This window comes from Neopsephotus bourkii, unplaced genomic scaffold, assembly GCF_033783945.1.
Source record: "Neopsephotus bourkii isolate Nb327-2 ecotype Australia unplaced genomic scaffold, CSIRO-AGI_Nbou_v1 NB_107, whole genome shotgun sequence".
NCBI classification, from domain to species: Eukaryota; Metazoa; Chordata; class Aves; order Psittaciformes; family Psittacidae; genus Neopsephotus; species Neopsephotus bourkii.
In genome coordinates this window covers 562,568-582,585 of record NW_026900624.1, presented here as the reverse complement: position 1 = coordinate 582,585, position 20,018 = coordinate 562,568, and the positions used below count along the sequence as shown (strand labels likewise).

Sequence of the window (20,018 nt, the reverse complement as noted above, 5' to 3'; positions counted from 1 at the left end):
TACTCTCCTTGGTCAGTTCTCTCCTCTGTCAGACCTCCTGTGAAATCACTGAGCCCTACATACTGTAGCTTTTTACACTATGGGGCTGAATATTCTGAGCTCTGTCCATCTAGATAGGTCATAAAAGGACCAAAAAAAAAGGTAAATTGCAGACTTCAGAACTTGAAAAAATGTATTAAGACATTTTTCAAAGTTATTTCCAGTAGAACTGAGGTCTTGCCTGTTTCTCCACTGGACCATGGCAGTCCAGGGGGAGTACTATTAATCTGTGTCATCTCCTCAAGGACAGTTTGGCTGGATTTCACAAAGTTAATGGCAGAGTGTTTGTTGGTGTGCCTAAAAAGTGACAAGGTAATGGTGCCCTCTTTCTATAGTGCTCTCATAATCATCCTACTGTAATTCCAGAGGTTAAGAGATATTTTCTTCAAGCCATGATAAATGACATGAAAAGAATGAGCAGATTACTTAAAAATTTTACAGGTCACTTGCTTAGGTTAGGCTTTATCCTTGCAGTTTAATCTGAAATTTGCAACTATGTAATCATTTACACTCATATATATTAATATTATATTCAGTTGATGTCACTAAATTGAACAGCATTTATTCTTTGAAGCAGAATCAAGTTCAACACCAGGATAAAAATGTTTGCAGAATAGGAATTAAAACGACAGTGGAGTTAAAAGTATCTGATGAAAACTGAGGCTTTCACAACCTGTAGCTAGGAAATACATTAAAGACAATAGAATATTTCTAGCTTCTAAAATGGACTGCATGGAAACCATAAAGTGATTAGTAAGGGCAAATATTTAAAACTTTGTTCAATATTCTTTGGTGGTCTTTTGAATGGGATGATATGAGTATTACTCTTAAAAATGTGTTAGGGCTATCTTTCAAGTTTTTATTTCATAAATTATGGAGAGATCTAAGTCTATTAAGACAGAATTAATAAGTTTCTTGAAAGTTCAGGTGATTCACTGTTTAGTTCTTAATCTAGCAGTCTTTAGATTGATATGAATTCTTGGAAGCTCACATTTCTAGTAATCACAGGAACATCACAGGCTTAATTAAAAATCTTTGGCGTGTAGTAGAATTTACAGCACACAGAATTATTTTTAGTTTTAGTTACACCTACAGAAAATGAAGTGATATAGAATATTGAACTAACTAAAGTGTATTCATTTGCTTTCTAACCCAGACCTTTAACCTGAGTTCAAGATCGTAACACTAGAACCAGTATTTTCTTGTTTCATTTCCCTGTATTCAGGAAGATATTGTATTTGAATGCTTTCAAATCCTTCCCAAACTATTTGCTATTTACTATTTACCGCCCCTAGTTCATAAACCATGATACCAAGAACTTACCAAAACATTTTTTCTACTTTTATCCACAGCTGCCTTTACCTGAGGTTAAATTATTGACTGCTAATATAAATTTTCATTAAATATTTATAATAGCACTTGTTGTAAAGTTATGAATTGTTCTGGTATCTATTCCTAAAGTATATTGATTATTCATGACTTCATGCATGACTTCAGATGAATAATTTTTATGAACTCTGCAATTTGGCTGGTTTTCTATTTCTGGGATGAGATGGACCATCTCAGTTACTTAGTGCTACTCTGTTTTCTGGTAGGATATTTGAAATATTTTACAGAGCATAATTCCAAAGAATAAATTATCTTGTAAGTACACAAAACCCTCTATTTGCATATGAATGTGGAGTTCAAGTAGAGACTAGACATTCTTTTCAAATTTATGCAAGACAAAATCCATAAAATTTTCAACTGGACAGCAAGGAATGTAGTTAAACAGCCCTAGACTAGAATTTAACACAATAACTGCAGGTATCGGTTTTGCTTATTAAACCAGCTCTACTTTTGATCTTGTTTGTAGTATGGGAAATAATCATTATCTCACTAACATTATATCTCACGCAACGTTAATGATGCTAGTGAAACTAGTCTGACATGTTTTCAGCTAACCTGTACCTGTAGAACCACTTGACCTCTTCCTGAGATCCATTAGTCTTGACAAAGGAATGAAAGAAGGAGTGGTGCCCAGAGTACAGTTTGTCAGTTTTGTCTGGAAAATTAAATTTTTATCACTCCAGTTCCTAAAGCAAAAAGCCATGCAGGACTACAATGGCATGAGAGCTGTTTGAACTGTCTGTAAACATCAGCACAGATCTCTGAAGCAGGATCCTAGGCTCCATCTCTGGGTTGGGGGGGCCAGATCAGAGTTCCTACTCCAGAGGTGGGAGAGTGAGAGTCAAGCAGTCAGCATGAGGGAGCTCACAGACAGGATGAATGCGGTTTATATAACCTCATCCATATGCAAACAGTCCAGTGAGTTGCCAGAGCAGTGCCAGCATGCCACCCACTCAAGTAACGTCTTCATTATTCATTGAAAGGTGCTGCAGTTTTCTTTTGGTGTTTGCACAGACTGTGTTAGTAGAGGATAAATATTACAGAAGGTGGTTATAGAATTTTTATGTAATAAAGCAAGTTTCTAACCTGCCTTTTTTGTCAGGGAGCAGAGAGGGACAGTTGTTCCCTAACAGCAGTGAGCTGTGCCCTCACCCATGGGGTGCCAGGAGGTTACCAGGTACTGGTAACATGCTCCACTGACTACCCCAGAAAGGCCCCTAAGAGATGACTCAGGTCCATGGTCCGTCAAAGGAGCCTAGCCAAGAGTAAAAGAAGATGAGCTCAGAGATAAGAATGGAGGAAAGCTGTAAAATGGGTCATAGTCTATGCAGGAGGCAGGGCTGAAGATAGGACTGCAAAAAAGCCGGTATAGATGTCTGAGGGGTCCATCCAGGATACGAACTACCTACCCTGTAGGTCCAGAATCCATCCAGTAGTTAGGACCAGAGTCAGGCCCAGAGACTGGCACTGTTGCAGCATTATTGGGGCAGGGACTGACAGTCCCAGGCTGATCTTAAATGGGGTCCTGGGCCATAGGCAGGGTGAAGGAGGCTGGGGAGATGCTGGGCGTGGACACCAACGCCTACTGGTGCCCTCAGAATCCTGACACCTCTGGTTTTATTCTGTGTTTCCACAGAACCTTGCAGCAGTTACCGAATCTATGAAATTGCTGTTGCCATTTATTTAATGGCTGTATTTAGCTTCTTGAGCTATCGCTGTTCCTTGAGTGTTCTTTCAAACCTTTTGTGAACAGTTTCTTCAAATATTTTTCTGTTGCCCACTCCTGCTTGATTTGCTGATATTTGAAATTTACATATATTTGTTTTTATGGTGCCAGGAATTATAGTATAAAAGTTTGGGCTTATATAGCATTTTTAGCAAGACTACATAGTATGCCTTTCTTAGATATGTACTTAGTATATTAGTTTTTAACAGCAGTCTAAAATCTTTACTGAGTTAAAGTATTTCGATTGGTCGTGGTGTCATGTAGATTTTCAAGTTTGGTGGTGTGGTCTTTTTCTTGCAGACGATAAGAGTGAAAATGATTACTCATAGGTGGTGAGTGTAGTGTTACTATTATCCTGTAAAAGTTCCTGAAGCAAGCCCAGAAACTGCTCTAAGAAACTAACTCCTTTTTTACAGAAAACGTTACTAAGTTTCACTGAATCCAGAATAAGGATGTACACGTTTACCCCTTGCATGTGAATATGATTCCTGCGAAAATGGCAGGCAACTGAAAGCTCCTTGTCCTACCAAAGCAATTTGTATAAGGTAGAATAACTTCATAAAATAGTGTGATACACCAAGATTTGCATTCATACCACCTGCTCAGCACTGCCTCCAGCAGTAGGAGCTCCTTCAGTGTTTGTGAAAAGGGGAAAAAAACCAGCTGAATTCTAATTGCATCTTAACTGTATCTTTCCTAAATGCAATACAAAGTGACAGTAACCTCTTATCCTTGTGGTGACATCTATAATGTAAAGAGACATTCCCTCCATTTCCCATAGAAAAGAGTTACAGAGGGAGGGTAAAAGGCAAATCCAGTTCTCCCTGCAACCCTCTTTCTCCCAGCATATTTCATCAACCACCAAACTGGCAGAAAAAAACATGGAGGTCTATTAAGCATAAAGACACTATTTCTCTTTCAGGAAGGCATTGAGCTACAAATTGCCAGATACTGCGAAAATGCTGGGAAAGGATCACTGCATGTCCATCTTACACTTTCTTATACTAGCCACTGAATGAAGTTGGTGAATGGCTGAAGCTAGTTGAAGTTAGATTAAGCTGTGGTGTGATCCAGTGAAGCTCCTCCTCTGGTCTCACAGTGAAACATCCTTCTGTTCTTAACTAATTCTTGCAATTCAGTAGGTTGCATCTGGTATTTATGTTCTATAGGCCAAGGAAATCTTGGCTATTGCAATTCTATATAATATAGTTTGATTTTTCTGTTGTCTTTAACCATAAAGTATCCCCCAATTGTATCATAATCTAAAAAGACTAATTTTAGCTCAAGAAATCTTGCTGCATGGTGATAAACGTTACCATACACCATATATATTGTCAGCATCATAGTAGTGGCAGTCTTTAATAGAATAAGGTGTCCTGAGACCTAGTCTGGTGGCTGTGCCCTAGAAAACAGATCTTTGATTTTTCTAGTGAGAACTGTCCCTTCTTCACTGAACAGGATGGGTTCTGAAGGAGACTAAATCCAAGTTGCCAAAGCAATTGACTATATACAAAAAATACCCTAACTATTAAGTGTCTATAATAGATATATGGTTCATGATGGAGTAAAGCACTTTGAGCTGTTCCTGGGTAAATAATATATCAACAGTCAGAAACACAAACTTGTAGAAAGTCCAATGAGGTTCAGTCTTGTGCAGTTCACTCTTGACAAATCATCTGTCAAGTAAAATGAATTGTCTTAACACACTTTGTAGTTAGTTATTATAGATACAGTTTTTGTACTTGGGTAGTGGTAATGTAGAGTGTCATGGTTTAAGCCCAGCTGGTAACACAGAACCACACAGCCTCTCACTCACTCCCTCCTTCCCCCCTTAAGGCAGGATGGGGAGGAAAATCAAAAGAATGTAAACCCTGTGGATTGAGATAAAAACAGTCCAATAACTGAAGTGTAATCTAAACCTACTACTACTAATACTAATAACAATAATGATAAGGGAAGTAACAAGGGGAGAGAATATAAAACTAAAAAGTGAAGGGAAAAAAAGCATAACAAGCCCAAGCGATGCACAATACAATTGCTCGCCACAATCTGCTGACCAATACCCAGCCCGACCCAAGTGATCTGGGCCTTCCAGGTGACTCCCCCCAGTTTATATACTGGGTATGGTGTGCTGTGGTATGGAATATCCTTTTGGCTAGTTTGGTTCGGGTACCATGTCTTTGCTTCCTCCCAGCTTCTTGTGCCCTTCTCACTGGCAGAGCATGAGACTGAAAAGTCCTTGGTGAGGGTAAGCACAACTTAACAACAACTATAACATTGGTGTGTTCCAAATCACAGTACTGCACCAGCTAATAGGAAGGAGAAAGAAAGATAACTGTTACAGCTGAACGCAGGACACAGAGTTATAATAAATCACAAAATCATAGAATGGTTTGGGTTGGAAAGGACCTTAAGATCATGTAGTTCCAACCCCCCTGACATGGGCAGGGACACCTCGCACTAAACCATGTCAAGAAAAATCAGAACAGAGCCATGGGAATGATTTTCCTAGTCAGTGAAGGTTGTTCCATTAGCTTGCATTAGCTGTAGTCTGAGAATTATTTTTATGTGTTCTGGGCCCACACATAAGCAATAGAATGTAACCTTTAGATTATAGATACTAGATAGTGGTATTTAAATTCAAGCTGTTTCTATTGATTTTAGTTTGTTTATATATATGCCAGGAAAAATGTCTCTAAAAGTACTTTAAGACCCATATTCAGCATCACCAAACATGATCATACAAAGTGTCATTGTCATCCAAAGAGCTAGGCTGCTGACAGAAATTACAGATTTTATGTAAGGCATCCAGGTTTTTTGTAGTTTTATGAAAAAGATAATTTCAAATTTAAGCATTTTGAGTAGCCTAATAATATAGCTGAAATGCATGAGATAAAGAAGAACCTTGCATACACTTCTTGGAAACTACTATATTTCTTTCATAATAAACTTTTTTAAATTATATTGCTCTGCTGGTGTTAAACATAGCTTTTCTCATACAACATCCTGTTCCTACCTATTCTTGTCACCTCTCCAGGAATACGTTTAGATTAGTTTATTCCCTAGAACATGCAGTCATTCTAACTCTGTTGCTCAAGTTCTGTCATAGTGTTGAGATAACTTTTTTATCTGGCTGAAATCATAAGTACAAAGAGGAAAATTATATTCCATTTAGTGCTGGACAAGGCTGAAAGCTTCAATTAAAGAAAAATGTTTATAGTACTTACTCTAGCATCAATTTCTTCAGCTCTGCTAAACTTGCTGCCAGTGTACTTGAAAGATTAATTATTTTTATATTGTGCTATAGTCTCCACTCAGAAATGTATTGGTCAGTAGCTACAAAAATTCTTCCATGTTTGACTCCTTAACATCAGAAGTGTTTAGCGGTGTTTGACACGTACTGACCTACCTAAGAAATTGTTTATAATAATTTATTCACGATGACTGGGGGAACACCTCCTCTAAAAAAAAAAAACACTGCATTTCTTTCTTTTCCTCACTTGAAAACTAAATGAAGAAAAAATTATAAGAAAAAATCCACATTATTAAGAGAGACAATAAAATAAAGATCTTAAATTCCTTTTCATTTAGAGCAAATCTGCCTTTCAACATGTTTGAAATCAATGTGATCTTTGATGTCACAGATTCAGTCCTTTCCAAACCCCACAATAAAGATATTCTGAGTCTCCCTGGGAATGAGACATCTTGTAGAATTTACTGTATAGCATACCAGATGGCATTTTTCTTGGAGACATTACTTCTATGTGCTGCTTCTTTTGCCTTGGAGAAGCAAGGACCAAGTATTGCTATCCCTGACTTATGTGTCAGTTTTCCCATGCAAGAATAAGTGCATCTATTTTGATTGTGGTATTGATATCACAGAAGGATTATCATGGGATTTATGTTCCTTGAAATCATAGGAAAGCACAGTGGTATGTGAATATGTTGCAGGTGAGAACATGCACAGCCTGCACAACATTTTTCAATATCAGGACCAGCTTTAGGAATAGCCAAAGTAGGCACTGCCTGCAGCAGCACACTGGTGGGGCTGCCACTGAATCATAGACAGGCAAAATGAAGATATAGCTTTCTAGTCTAAAAGCAACAGCATCTGCTCCAGTTTCTGCTTGAACTGGCTCATAAAAACTGTCCAAGCAGCCTCCCTAAGATAAATCTCCTGGACTGGCAAAGAAGGATATCTGAAGAGCTGCATGTTCCCATGATGAAAGATTTGTCTCTAATCTAATCTAGATTAATCTAATCTAAGGCTCTGTGCCTTCTTTTGTCTTTGCCTTACTACTACCTTTAGTAGAACAAGGAGGGAAAAAAAGTCTTGCAAGTAACAGGGTACTTCAGCAATGAGACAGTAGTCAGGGATGAGGACAAGGCAGTGAGCTGACTGTGTTTCTCCTTGTTTTCTTTCCCCTTTCTGAGCAACCTTATGTTGTTTTGATGGGTTCAGTTATATATGGCCAGTAGTTATACTGGCAGAGGACAGAATTGGAGGAGAGTATGCGGTGGGACCTGCAGTGCTATAATAATCTAGTGCTGGGGCCATGGATATAGAGAGATGCAGTACCAACAGCTACAGGAGGAAATGTGTCTGGGGAGCCACTCAAAAACTGAATTTTGCCTACACTGTTGCTAGGCATTGAGCCAAACACTTTGTATTAGTGGCAGCATAGCTTCCATGCTGTTTATAGTAAGGTAAGAATGAAGCATTTGACCATGAAACTGGTATAGAGATTATTTGCTGTGTCTTGTAGGCAAAACATTTTTGTTGATTGGGAACATAAGATGCAGAGACATTTGTGTCTATGCATGCAGGGGAAATAAAGTGCCTATCATGCATAATTCTTTCAAAGGGTGGGATTATACTTCATTGGGTTTCTTTCCAATATGAATTCTTCTGCTTATGGGGGAAAGAGGAAGACAAATTCAGGCATCCTTTTCAAGGAAATTCATGATTTCTCAGCCAACTAAGAAAAAATCAACAAAGATTTCATTCTCAACTGAAGGTAATTTTGTTCTCAATTTGTTCTCTGAAGAGCATGCCCAGCTATTCAAATTTGCTTACTTAAAGGAAATGCACTGTATTTCATCACAACATAGCCTACCCTCCTTACAGCCTTGCTACATACTGGGCACAACCCTGAAGGGATTATGCTCCATCTGTGTACAAGTATATGATTCACAGTGGAAAAAACTGCAAAATAGGGAAGATTTACAGACAGATGTGAACAAATGCATTTGTATCTCCATGAGACCTAAATTTCTATCAATGTGGTATAGCTCCTTTCTCTGAGAAAAAAAAAATTATCTGTTAATCTGTTTGAAATACATTTAGCTATTTGTGCACACTGTAGATAAATGGTCTATATTGCAAATATTCACAAGATAATGTTATTAAATACTTGAGAAAACTCCTAAATGCCTCTTCAGCAACTATAGATTTACCTGTGCTAGAGAAGCCTTCAGCATTTTTTTGATAGGCCTAATGAACCTTTCACATTTCATGTGGTAATGTAGCAAATGAATAAGAAGAACTGGAGTAATGTAAGATCTCCTACAGATCTATCTTGGGCAACTTTCCAACCACAGGAAAGATTTTTTATGTCTCAACTAAAATTGTTCTACAAATTTATTATGGACTTCAGAGATGATCCACAAATCCAAGCAGCAATAACAGAGAAAAAGGTAACAGGTTTTAGTCCAAACTCTAGTCAGGCTGGAGTTGAAACTCTTTTAATATTGTTAATTTTGAATATCCAGCTAAGTTTAAAGTCTGTTCTGCAACTGCTTAGGGAGCCTCCGCATGTCACTTGCAAAGACTTTGCATTATACTTTATCGGTCAGGCTGTAGGTTTGGTTTTCAGTGAAACAGTTTTCTGCCATAGTATCATCAATCCCAAATGATGTTCTTGACAGGTATCTGTAATTTCCTTATGCCTGGAATTCAGTGCACCTTAGAGATGATCATTGCCTGAGATTCACAATGGACCCTGAATATATCAATTTTCTGCCTTTATTTTTTTTAAGCCCTTTAATCCAGTTGTGAAAAGCAGAAGTTTGCTAAACATTCCCCTTAGAATAAAGGTGTAAAGTATTTCCAGCCTTAGAGAAACTGTCTGACAAATGGAGTGTTGATAGAGAATACATTGTGAGGTATCTGGCTTCTTGTGCAGAAAATGAACTTACTTTCATTTTAATTTTTTTCCTGTTATAGTTGATATAGTGCCTCCCTAGAAATCATGCAAATCTTATATGTCTGCCTGCTATCATTGACAGTTTTGTACGAAAATTCTATAAACTTAAAATTTTATTTAGCTAGTTATTCATTTGAAATGATGACCTTTTCAAATTGAATTATGATATGTTGGCTTGAAGGTTTTCTTGTGTCTTATAATATTTTATGGTTGAAGAAATCATGCAGATAATCTAATTACTTTGACTAAAATTGTTGTGCCGGTTATGTCTTTTGCCGTACTACAGGAGAGAAGCTGTGAAATGTATTCATTATCGATTCATTAAAGGGGTTTGCTATTATATAAGCAGAAAAGCAGACCACTACCTATCTCGTATTAAAAGGGGGAAGGGGAAGGCATAGTAAACCACGCCATTGGCTATGATTTATGTATTGCAGTTCTTAATGTCTTGTAAAACGTGAAAATCTACAACAAACAGATATGTAAAGCGTAACTGGTATGAAGATTCTATTCAGATTTAAGTGCTCTAGGTTGCTTTTGAGTCTCGCTATTTTCTGCATTTGTTTTGACTGCTCTCATCATTCAAGATTGACGCTTGGATGGGTGTGTAGGAGGAAGCAGCAGCAGCAGGCTTACAGCTTGCAGACAAAAAAAAATCTGCCTTATCTGATGGCTATTATTGAAAATGCGAGGTGTAGCCTAGGCTGGGTAATGATGGGGAGCGAGCGAGGGGGAGCAAGAATCATGGAGCTGCATACTGATGAGTGTAGGAGTACTTGATAAAAAGAATTCTTGCTGCTGGCAGTGCATTGCTCATTGTGGAGTATTCCAACAATCACATATAACGGAGAACAGCTTCGCTGACAGCTTGATGTGCCTTTCCTTTTTTTTTTTTTTCCCTGCTGTATGACGTACTGGTCTGTAGTAAAGATTAATAACTAAGAAATGTAGAGCTAGGATCAGATCTTATGCTATATACTGCCCTGTAAACTATGTTTTACTTCTGACTTTTCTGCTTGCTGAAAACATTAATCTGTCAAGCTGGCGGGCTCCTTTGATACCAACTTTTCCAGGAACACGATGTGGCAATGCCACCTCTCAGCCCAGGACTACCGCTATTATCCAGTGGATGGTTATTCATTGCTTAAACGCCTCCCTCTTCACCCTCCTACAGGACCCCGATGCCCTGTCCAGACAGTGGGACAATGGTTGGAAAATATTGGGCTACCTCAGTATGAAAACCACTTGCTGGCTAATGGATTTGACAATGTGCAATTTATGGTAAGAAACTGTCTGTGCATATCTGTGTATATACACTGTAGCTGCCTTTTTTGTCTGTGTCTTATGTGCTCATAGAAACCTTAGAGTAATTCTGCATTGCACTAGGAAGATCTGTATAGTGTTTCACTTTTCTATGTCTAGCTAAATTAATAATATATAGACTGTCCTTGTATAAACTTCTGAATTGCACATATTACAAAATATTCTAGCCAGAAATATGGTAAAAGAAAAACTGCCTATTAAGGTTTTTTCTCCCTCTCACCAATTTTCAGATTAAAAAAGAAAAATGCACAGTCCTTTTAATCTATTGCAGGATTTTCACAGCATGTAAAAGCTGTGAACACCCCTATCTGCAATACATCACATTATTACATTTATTTAAACATTAAGATCATTGTAATAAAAATAAAGTAACATGCAATGCTATTCTTGCATTGAGAGGTAGTTAAATAATAGAAAATTATTTAATGAAGTGTGCTGTCTATGCAACTGATTCTTGATGTCTTAGCTAAATGTTTTTTTATCTTCAAAAATCAGGCTATGGGATTCACTTGTTGAAACTTATGCCCTGTGTGGAAAAGTAATGCATTCCTTATAATAGCTCCATTTTCATGTTTTAACTCTAGACATTTATCAGGAACATATGAATGAAATAAATTTTATGTACTTCAGGATATACAGTATTACCATGTGGTGTAAAGTAACAGAGACCTGTCATGCACAAACTTCCCATTGAAATGAATATTGACATTAGAGAAGCTTACTTGTAAGGTTGTTATATAATCACTTTTTACCTGCCTCATTACTCCCACTACTTGAACCTCTTGCAAAAATCCTGACTCCATTTCCTATAAAGTATCAGAGCTTAAAATAATATTAATGAGTCCCTTTTAAGATATTTTTAGTAACCATGTATATCTTGGAGCAGTTCTAACTCTGCATAACTTACACCTGGCATATAAGAAACAAGTGAAACAGCAAGAATATTACAACTGTAAAATCATCACGAGTCGTGTTTTCCTATTTAATTTCTTTGGCCAACATCATTATGTGCCTTTGAGTTACTGATTGGAAAATTAAGGCACAGATCTCTGCCATTTCCACATTATAATAGTGTAGAGGTTTCTTCCTGTTTTTACATGGCTGCCATGTGGTCTGCTTATATCAGTAAAAGTCAACAGAATCTTCACCTTTAAATAGTCTTGAAAACAAAGCTGGAAGGCTGTGCTGTCAATGCAGCAATGTAAAACATAAAAACCAAAATGCCTTTCAAGCTGCAGTTTCCCGAATTGGAACTACAGATTCTTATATATGTTGTAGCGTTAGTTACATAAGTAGATGATCGTTTAGTCTTAAAAAGATTACAGAAGGAAATTGTTCACAAGAGGCTGTAGGTGGCATAACAAATGCAGAGGGGTACACCTACCACAGGTAAATTATGAACACCAGAGGAGCCAAATAAACTCCCCTAAGGAGGGCTTTATTCTTGTCCTCTGGCTCTGGAGGAGTTCTGGGGGAGAACCATGTTCTGGGGGAATTGATAAGACTTTAGTTTCCTATGTCTCTTATTAGCATACTTATGTAAACATACAAATTATATATGAGATTCTATGACATAGTACCCAGATCAAACTTTTCAGGTATCAGACAGATTTAGTTTTGCCTGCATACATGTGTGTTAGATAATGTTTTCTGCTTCTTTTAATTTAAGCCTTTTCTGAAGTGCTTTGTTTTCAAAAAAGAAATTGCAGGTAAAATACAGGATAAATTTTAATATTAGTTGGGGTAGTATACACATGAGTGGAAGGTTAGACTCTTATGTCCAATGATTAAGTAAAAGCTGGAAAAATCCTAATAATAAACAGTTTATATTTTCAGTATGTAGGAATTCCTAATTTATTGATGTCAAGCTGTTCATCATGCTGCTATATATTTCAAGTTTTGTTTTTACCAGAATTTGAATAGTTCTCATATTTTATTAGAAACAAAAATGATCAGAAAGCATCATTTTTTTTTTATGTTCTTTTGAATGTAACAGTATTATGTAAGGAAAGCTTCTTCTGAAAATTTAAATTACTGTTTTTGGAAAGTATTTTCCATTCTAGCCAAATGTTGAAGAGAAAATTAAACTTGGAAAGTATATAGGAAAATGACAGAATAAAGACCTGCTATGCTAGGATTAAAATTTAGATTATTCCAAACTTAAATGTGTTGTAGCCTTCCTTAATATGAGAAAACTGCTTTGCCTTTATTAAAGTGGTTTATATATTAAGTTATATTTTACAATCTTATTAAGTGTTTCAGATAGGTTAGTTGCTTTGCACTGAAGAACTCTTAATATTTCAATGCAGTAAAAATCATTTAGACATATTTCTTCTATATTCAGTGCCATATTCCTGCTTTTGTTTTTCTGGGAGCACATTCTGACCTGCATTTATTCATTCTGTTGCCTAAGCAACAACCATCACACTCCTATTAAGTATGATTTAGTAGTACATGTCTTACTAGATGTTCGGAACAGTAGAGGGAATATCACAATGTTATAATTAATGTGCATGGAATAATATACATATGAGAACAAATATATCCTATTTATACTACTCTCAAAGCAAAATACTATTAATTAAATTAGCATTCTAATAAAAAGGAGGTTTTCAGATAAAAAGATTTAATGGTTAGTCTTCATTAGATCATAGAAATTAACTCTTTGGTTTTAGTCACCCTTGGGCATTAGGAAAGTTATTCACTAGACTGTACTTTGGAAAGTTATTCACTAGACTGTACTTTGAAATAGGATAGGAAGATTTGTTAACTGAAGCGTGGGGACTTTATGGTAAGAAACAGCCTGTTTCTTAAACTTTACAGTATGAATATTTTTCCATTGTTCACCAGTATATATGTTTTTAAATTATCTTGAAATACACTATTAAACAATAAGTTGTGTTTTCACAAACTATTTCTACACATATTTGCACACATAGCAAGTGCAATTCCAGCCTACTATTAGTGATGTGCAGGAATGACACTTGCATAACATTTAGTAGGCCCAAGACAGATTCAATCCCAAAATGTTCATGTGTGCTTGTAGGAGTAGAATCGTACTTGAATATATATATATATAAGCAATCATTATTAACTGATAATTTGTTGTGTAATAGGCTGCAGTGTCCTTCAAATGTAAAAATTCGTAGTGACTTTGTGCAGAGATTTTCTATATTTGAAGATGCAGATGATATTGCAGTTTCATAATATGAAGGCAGTTTTGCAGTCAAATTAATTCTAAAGCACGAGAAACAATTAGGTCAGTCATAAGTTGCAGTACACAAGCTACATATAAAAAATAAGGAAACCTAATGAATCAGTGAACATCTTTTTGATGCGTAGGTTCCATGGATATCTTTGGAATAAGGTATAATCTTTATGCAGACTCTCAGGCCTACATAACTTAGTATGCTGAGAAAAGTAGTTAAATTGCAGAGTAACATGTAAATATACAAGTGTACAAGGTTGCTAGATACTTGCATGCAGCTTTATACAACTCTGGAGCTTCATCAAAGACTCCATTCTGGATTCACAGAGATAAAAGAAGTTCAATCAAATCATTGCCCAGTGGGGACTGGTTCTGATTAAGGGCAGCATATTTATAGGTTGCTCTAATCATTTAAGATATTCTGAAATTTTATCACTTGCTTAAGATTGCAATTTAGTGAAGATAATATCTCTTTAAAAGATTCATAAAACACTGTATGAAAGAAATAAGGACCAGGTAACTGAAATAACTAAACAGAAAAATATGAAGCATTTTATTATAATTTTTGACATTCCAAAACATTGGTCATTAATAACAGTTAATAACTTGAATTGGCATAAGACGTTTGACTTTTATGGCAGATGTAAATTTACAGACATGCATCTGTACCCCTTCAAGTAATTAAATGGCTTGTATTGCCTGATGATCTAAGCATTGCCTAAGTATTTTTCTAAATTCTTTTTTTTTTTTTTTTCACTGTTGGGAAACTGAAGCATAGAGTGACTGCAGTGCGGAATTTAAAGCTGCTTATATTTTTGAGATAAAGGGCACTAGTTCTTAAAATATATACTAACTTATTTAGCAGATGAATTACTTGCTTAAACATAGCTATCTAGTACCAATTGAGATATTGGATACTGGAGTACCAATTGGACAGGGAATCCAGAAGATCCAGACAGGGCTAACAGATATTACTGAGGACCAGAGACAGTCAGACACTTCATGATCAGCAGCCAGAGTCCAGGTGGGATACCGCTGAGCACCTCAGATGGCTCTAGGGTCCTGATGCTTACGCAGCTGAAATTAATCTTAAATGTTGTAGGTCACACAGAGCTTGCGAATATAGATGACTTGAATTTCCACCTACTGTCTTAGTTGCATATGCATTCTTATCCTTCTAGTAATTTTCTGTAATTATATTCATCCTGTGAACTTACCTGCACAAGTGTTTACCTGGTTTCACAGTGCTAGACATGGCTACCTTCTCAGTTTCCTTTAGCTGCCTGTTTTGGATTTAGTTTGAGTTAACTTTTAACTTTTCTTTCTCCTTTCCTCTCTCTCTTTCTTTCTCTGTTTCTTTCCATTCATTTTTTTCACTAGGTCTGGAGGTTTATTAAATCAACTGAAGTTTATCTGGAGACTATCCTCCCTCAGGTGTCATTCCTAGGATTTGCTGTCCTGGAATACCCAGTCATTCTTCTTGCCTTTAATCTCTCTGGAGGATCTTAAACTGTATCAAGTATAAAGGACAGAAACAATTTTGCTTCTTTAGAATGAAATGCACCTGAAAGAGTTTCTCTATGTGCATTGGCTTCAAGTCCTGCAGTTGCAGAGACCACCAGAGCTTTTATCCAAAAAATACCTGGTGCAGAGGTAGGCAATTTGGACGCTATATGAAAGCTTGGAAGAGCAAGTCAGTCTGCCAACACCTTTCTTAAATAGGCCGCACCACAGATGATGAAAAGGAAGCCAATTTTTGACAAAGGTTCTAGTCTGTAGTGACTTTAGTGACTTTCAGAAGCCAACACCTAATATGCTTAAAGCATACTAGAGAAAACCATTTAACACAACCTTAAAAATGGCTGGGAGTAATATGTAGGTCCCACTGATGCTGGAATAAACTGTGGTTTAAGATTTTCTGTACATCAAGTAAAATCTTAGAATATATGCTTGGAGCTATGAGATTCAACCCCCTTACCTGAACATCACTGTCAAACCCCAGAACTTGCTTGTAGTTTTATTGCAGACGTACAAAACTTGACACTAAAACTGTGGAACTCTTCTCAGTGCCTGTGCAGCTGTGGCTTCTTCCTGAGAAAAGCGGCTCTTTGTCATTGTTTGTCGCTCTTCCCAGTCTTTCTGTCCTTCACCTCAGTAAGCCTTTGCAGCTCCTGAGGCAGACCAACTCTTGCAATAGTCCAGCCTGTTAGCAGATCATAGAGTGGGGGAGAATTAAAGTTCAAATGTGTACCAGTCAGTAGATCTTTAGGACTCATTTCAGTTGTCCACGTGTTGGAAATTACTTTATATGTCTGAGACATCTATGTAGGCCTATAATATAGGATACAGGATCCATGGAAAACCCATACCCATCTGGAGCTTTAGTTGAATTCCAGGCAATGTACATTTGCACATCCCAAATGACTAAATTAGTATCTGTGGGCAGCTGGGTGAAGCACCTTATCAGCCATTAAAGCAAATGAAGCATAGGATGCAATTTAGCTGACTGATGAAGTAACTATTAGGGTACCTATTTAGGATAAATTAAAGTAGATTCATCTGGTCAGATGAATCACTGTCCAGCCTGTATTGCTTTTTGTTACTAGGTCTCCTTAAGCTCTCATGTAGACACAAAAATTTTGATACCTCAGTTTTGGCTAGAATCCACCCAGGGTTCACCAAAATTAAGCACAAAGTATTTTATTAAAGCTGTTTCTCCTCTCTCAGAATATCCAGCCCTGAGGCTCTTTCTCATTCTAGTAAGGATTCTTAGTATAAAATCTGGAATAGGCCTGCCTGCTAAGTTCTGCTAAGTTCTGCTAAGTTAGCCTTTAGGTGAGGGTTTCTCTAGTTCTTGTGGAATATTTGGTCATCTCTGTTTAAATGCTTCATACAAGGCTGTACATGCAGGGCACACAGACAGGACTTCCAGTCTGTACACTTGGTAGACAATCCAAGTGCCAGTATATGCAGTGGAATGTCCTTCCACTCACCTCTGCCATTCAGGCTAGTGACATCTTGAGTATATGGGCCTCTTTGGGAAGCTCACTCTGCAATAGCCTGAGAGGAAGAGCTTGTCCAATGTACATATCAATGTATTGGGCTCAGTCTTACCCTCACTAAGAACAGAGGGCTGTATCCAGATGTTGAAAGCCATTGCATGTACAGTCACCACTAAATTTCGTGGTACATATCTGTGAGTATGGTACCTGAGGACTGGAATTAGTCCCATCCGGTCTACAAATATGTTAAATGTTAACGTTCAATGTTGTGCTTGACCTAAAATTCTGCTTAGCTCTTAGAAAATCTGACAATATGTAAAGGTCATTAAAAATCACAGAAACTTTGAAGGTTAAGGGAGGCAAAAATTATGAAAGTTTTTACTCCTCAGAGTGAAAAACTGAAGATTCAAAGGACAATTAATTGATAATTCTCTTTACATTGTGGGTAAATAAGGGAAAGCTTCGCAATGGAAGGCAACGGTAGACTTAAAACTAGTGGTCTGTATGTAATAGAAGGTTGCAGCTCATTCTTAGTTATTTCATATGGGAATACTTCTTAATAGGAAAGAATCATTAAAGGATTTTAAAAGGAACACAGTATACAGCTGTTTATATTACTGTTTTAGAACACTGTCTGACAGGAAGCAATTAAATGAAATCTGGTAAATTAATCTCAAACAATGACAGACTTCCCTGACTAAGTTAAAGATGTTTGAAGGGCAAAGCAGTAGAGAGGAGCTTGATTACAGATAATTACAGTGTGGGATCCTGAAGGAGTTATCAGGTAAAGATTATGGGTACTAACAGATAACTGGAAATAAACATAAGATTCTTGAACATGTTACATTTTATGAAGAAAGACTGGATGATGTAAGAGAACCTTGGGTAGATATATGAAAAAGTATTAATGCAGATTAAAAAACACTGAAAAAATAAAAATAAAGAGAGAATACATCATGAAATAATAGATAAATAACCAAAATAGAGGCAGGAAAAAAACTGGAGAGAAAATGACATTTCATTAAGTATATGAGCAAAATACACTTAGGAAAGTTTTATCAATATGCTGTAGCTAAAAGGGATATTAAGAAAGTTCTGACCATTGCTAGAAGACAGAGAAAACTCAGTTTTAGCATAAAGAACAAAGTACAAGAATTAGTGAAATGCAGTGTTAAATGAAGGCCACTGGGATATTGGGAGGAGGTGAGGGAAGAGACAGTGCTATCATGCTGCCAGCAGATAAAAGAGTACTTGGTTAATTACAGTATCTGAATCATCTAGGTTAGGTGATGTTTGATGAAGAGTCTTAAGAAACTGAAGAGGAAATATGAGATCCTTTAGCAATCATCTTTGAGAACTCCTGGAGAATTAATGAATTATTAGAAGACAAATAAAATACAAATATATTGCCAATATATATTTCTGATCACAGGACTGATCCTCAGCATAGATTTCCAGTGTCCTGACCAGCGTTTCACCTTACAACTGATGCCTTATTCAAAAAGGAAATGGATGGTGTTGCTGGTAGCAACAGATAGTTACTGTCACCAGTACTGAGTGTGGAGAAGATGGGGCAGTGAACAGAATGTCACAATGGGGTGTAATGGGAAGAGAATAGAGCTAAATAAAGTAACTGCATTTCAGTATTTAAGAAAAAAACAGTAAAGAAACAGATGTATTATAAAACACGTTGTGCCTCTCATCACATAGATGAGAAGCTTTCCTTCCATCAAAAACAATTACAATTTCAACAAGGGAGACAATCTTAATTTTGCTGGTAAAACTGCAGCTACCTTTTAATACCAGAACTGCCATGCAAGTAAGCCATTTCTGATACAGAATGTCTGACTGGCTCTAAATTTCCTCAGCACTTGAATTTTCTTTCTGTTTAGAGATCTTATTTCCTACGTGTTGGGGAAAAAGTTTCATTCTCCCATACACCATGCCAATACATTTTTGTGGTATCAACACCCCAGCATCAGTTTTGACCTTTGTAATAACAAAAGCTTTGAAATCCATAAGGCTTTTCTCCATATGATGTCCATTCTGCTTACCCATCACAACATGCTGTCCATTCTGCCTACTCATGTGTGCACTTGCACACACGTGTGCACAAACATACACAAATTCCATAAAAAAGAAATTCATCAAGATTCTCAGGAATAAAGAATTGGAGAGTTGCAGTACCTGCCAAACCTCAGTTCATCCCTCACATTCATATGCATTATGATACAGTCTTTAATCACAGGTTTCTATATTAATTTTTCCCTCCAAATCCTTCCTCATTCAGTGTACTGAGATATGAGTATGCAGAAGCATATATTTCAAAGAACTAGCAGTTAACTTTATTTTTCTAAAGTTACATTGCTTGATGATTTTAGAACCTTAGCCCAATGGTTATTTAAAACAATTGTGGGACCTCTAAGCTCTTCTCATTCAGCAGTAATTCATAGTTGTCTAGTATTGTTAATCTGGCCTATTAGAATTGTTTTATCACTCTAAAGTACTTATACATCCAAACAGGCTTCTTGTTTGCATTTGGATTTTAGAAACTGGGTTATAAAGAGTTAGAAAAGATAATAGAATAACACTTCAGATGATAACTTTAGACAATTAAAAATGAATACATTCTGTTAGAAACACTTTTCTCATAATTTTTCAGCTGAGCACTGTGCATCAGTGGTCACCTCCAAAAAGTTTGCCTGAGTGTTTTACATGGGTCTAAGCACAGATTCAGTTCTAAGAAATGTTGATGTTCTTGACTTTCAATGGGAAAAAAAAAGATACATTCTTCAACTGCTGAAAATAAGGTAAAAGCCCAATGCAGACAAGGTAAACTACCTTGTCTTAACTGTGATTTTATTTCAAATGAGAATAACTAATTGAATTAACATAAGCTTTTATTAATTGTAAATCCAGTGTCACACAAAGAATTTCACATCTGGTATCTAGTCTTGTTCCTAGTCCTCTCCTGACTGAAATATATTTTCAGGAAAACAGGTAATACAAATACTACTTTACTCCTCAGCTAATTAACTTATGTAGACTTTAAAACACTACATTAAGCACTTCAAACATTTTATTCACTATGGAATGTATTATATTCTGTATCTTTTTCTGTCCCT

The 20,018-nt window shown here is 36.6% G+C and overlaps 1 protein-coding gene across 11 annotated transcripts in view; it reads left to right on the top strand.

Moving 5' to 3' along the window:
* ANKS1B (ankyrin repeat and sterile alpha motif domain containing 1B) overlaps positions 1 to 20,018 on the top strand; it is a 425,238-nt gene that overhangs the window by 215,269 nt on the left and 189,951 nt on the right. For 10 of the 11 annotated variants that reach the window (XM_061357113.1, XM_061357101.1, XM_061357080.1 and 7 more), the window contains one exon: positions 10,535 to 10,641. In XM_061357113.1, coding sequence (XP_061213097.1) covers positions 10,535 to 10,641 — 107 coding nt within the window. Of the gene's footprint in view, positions 1 to 10,158; positions 10,642 to 20,018 lie in introns of those variants that run through there. The other variant, XM_061357164.1, reaches the window with a different exon arrangement.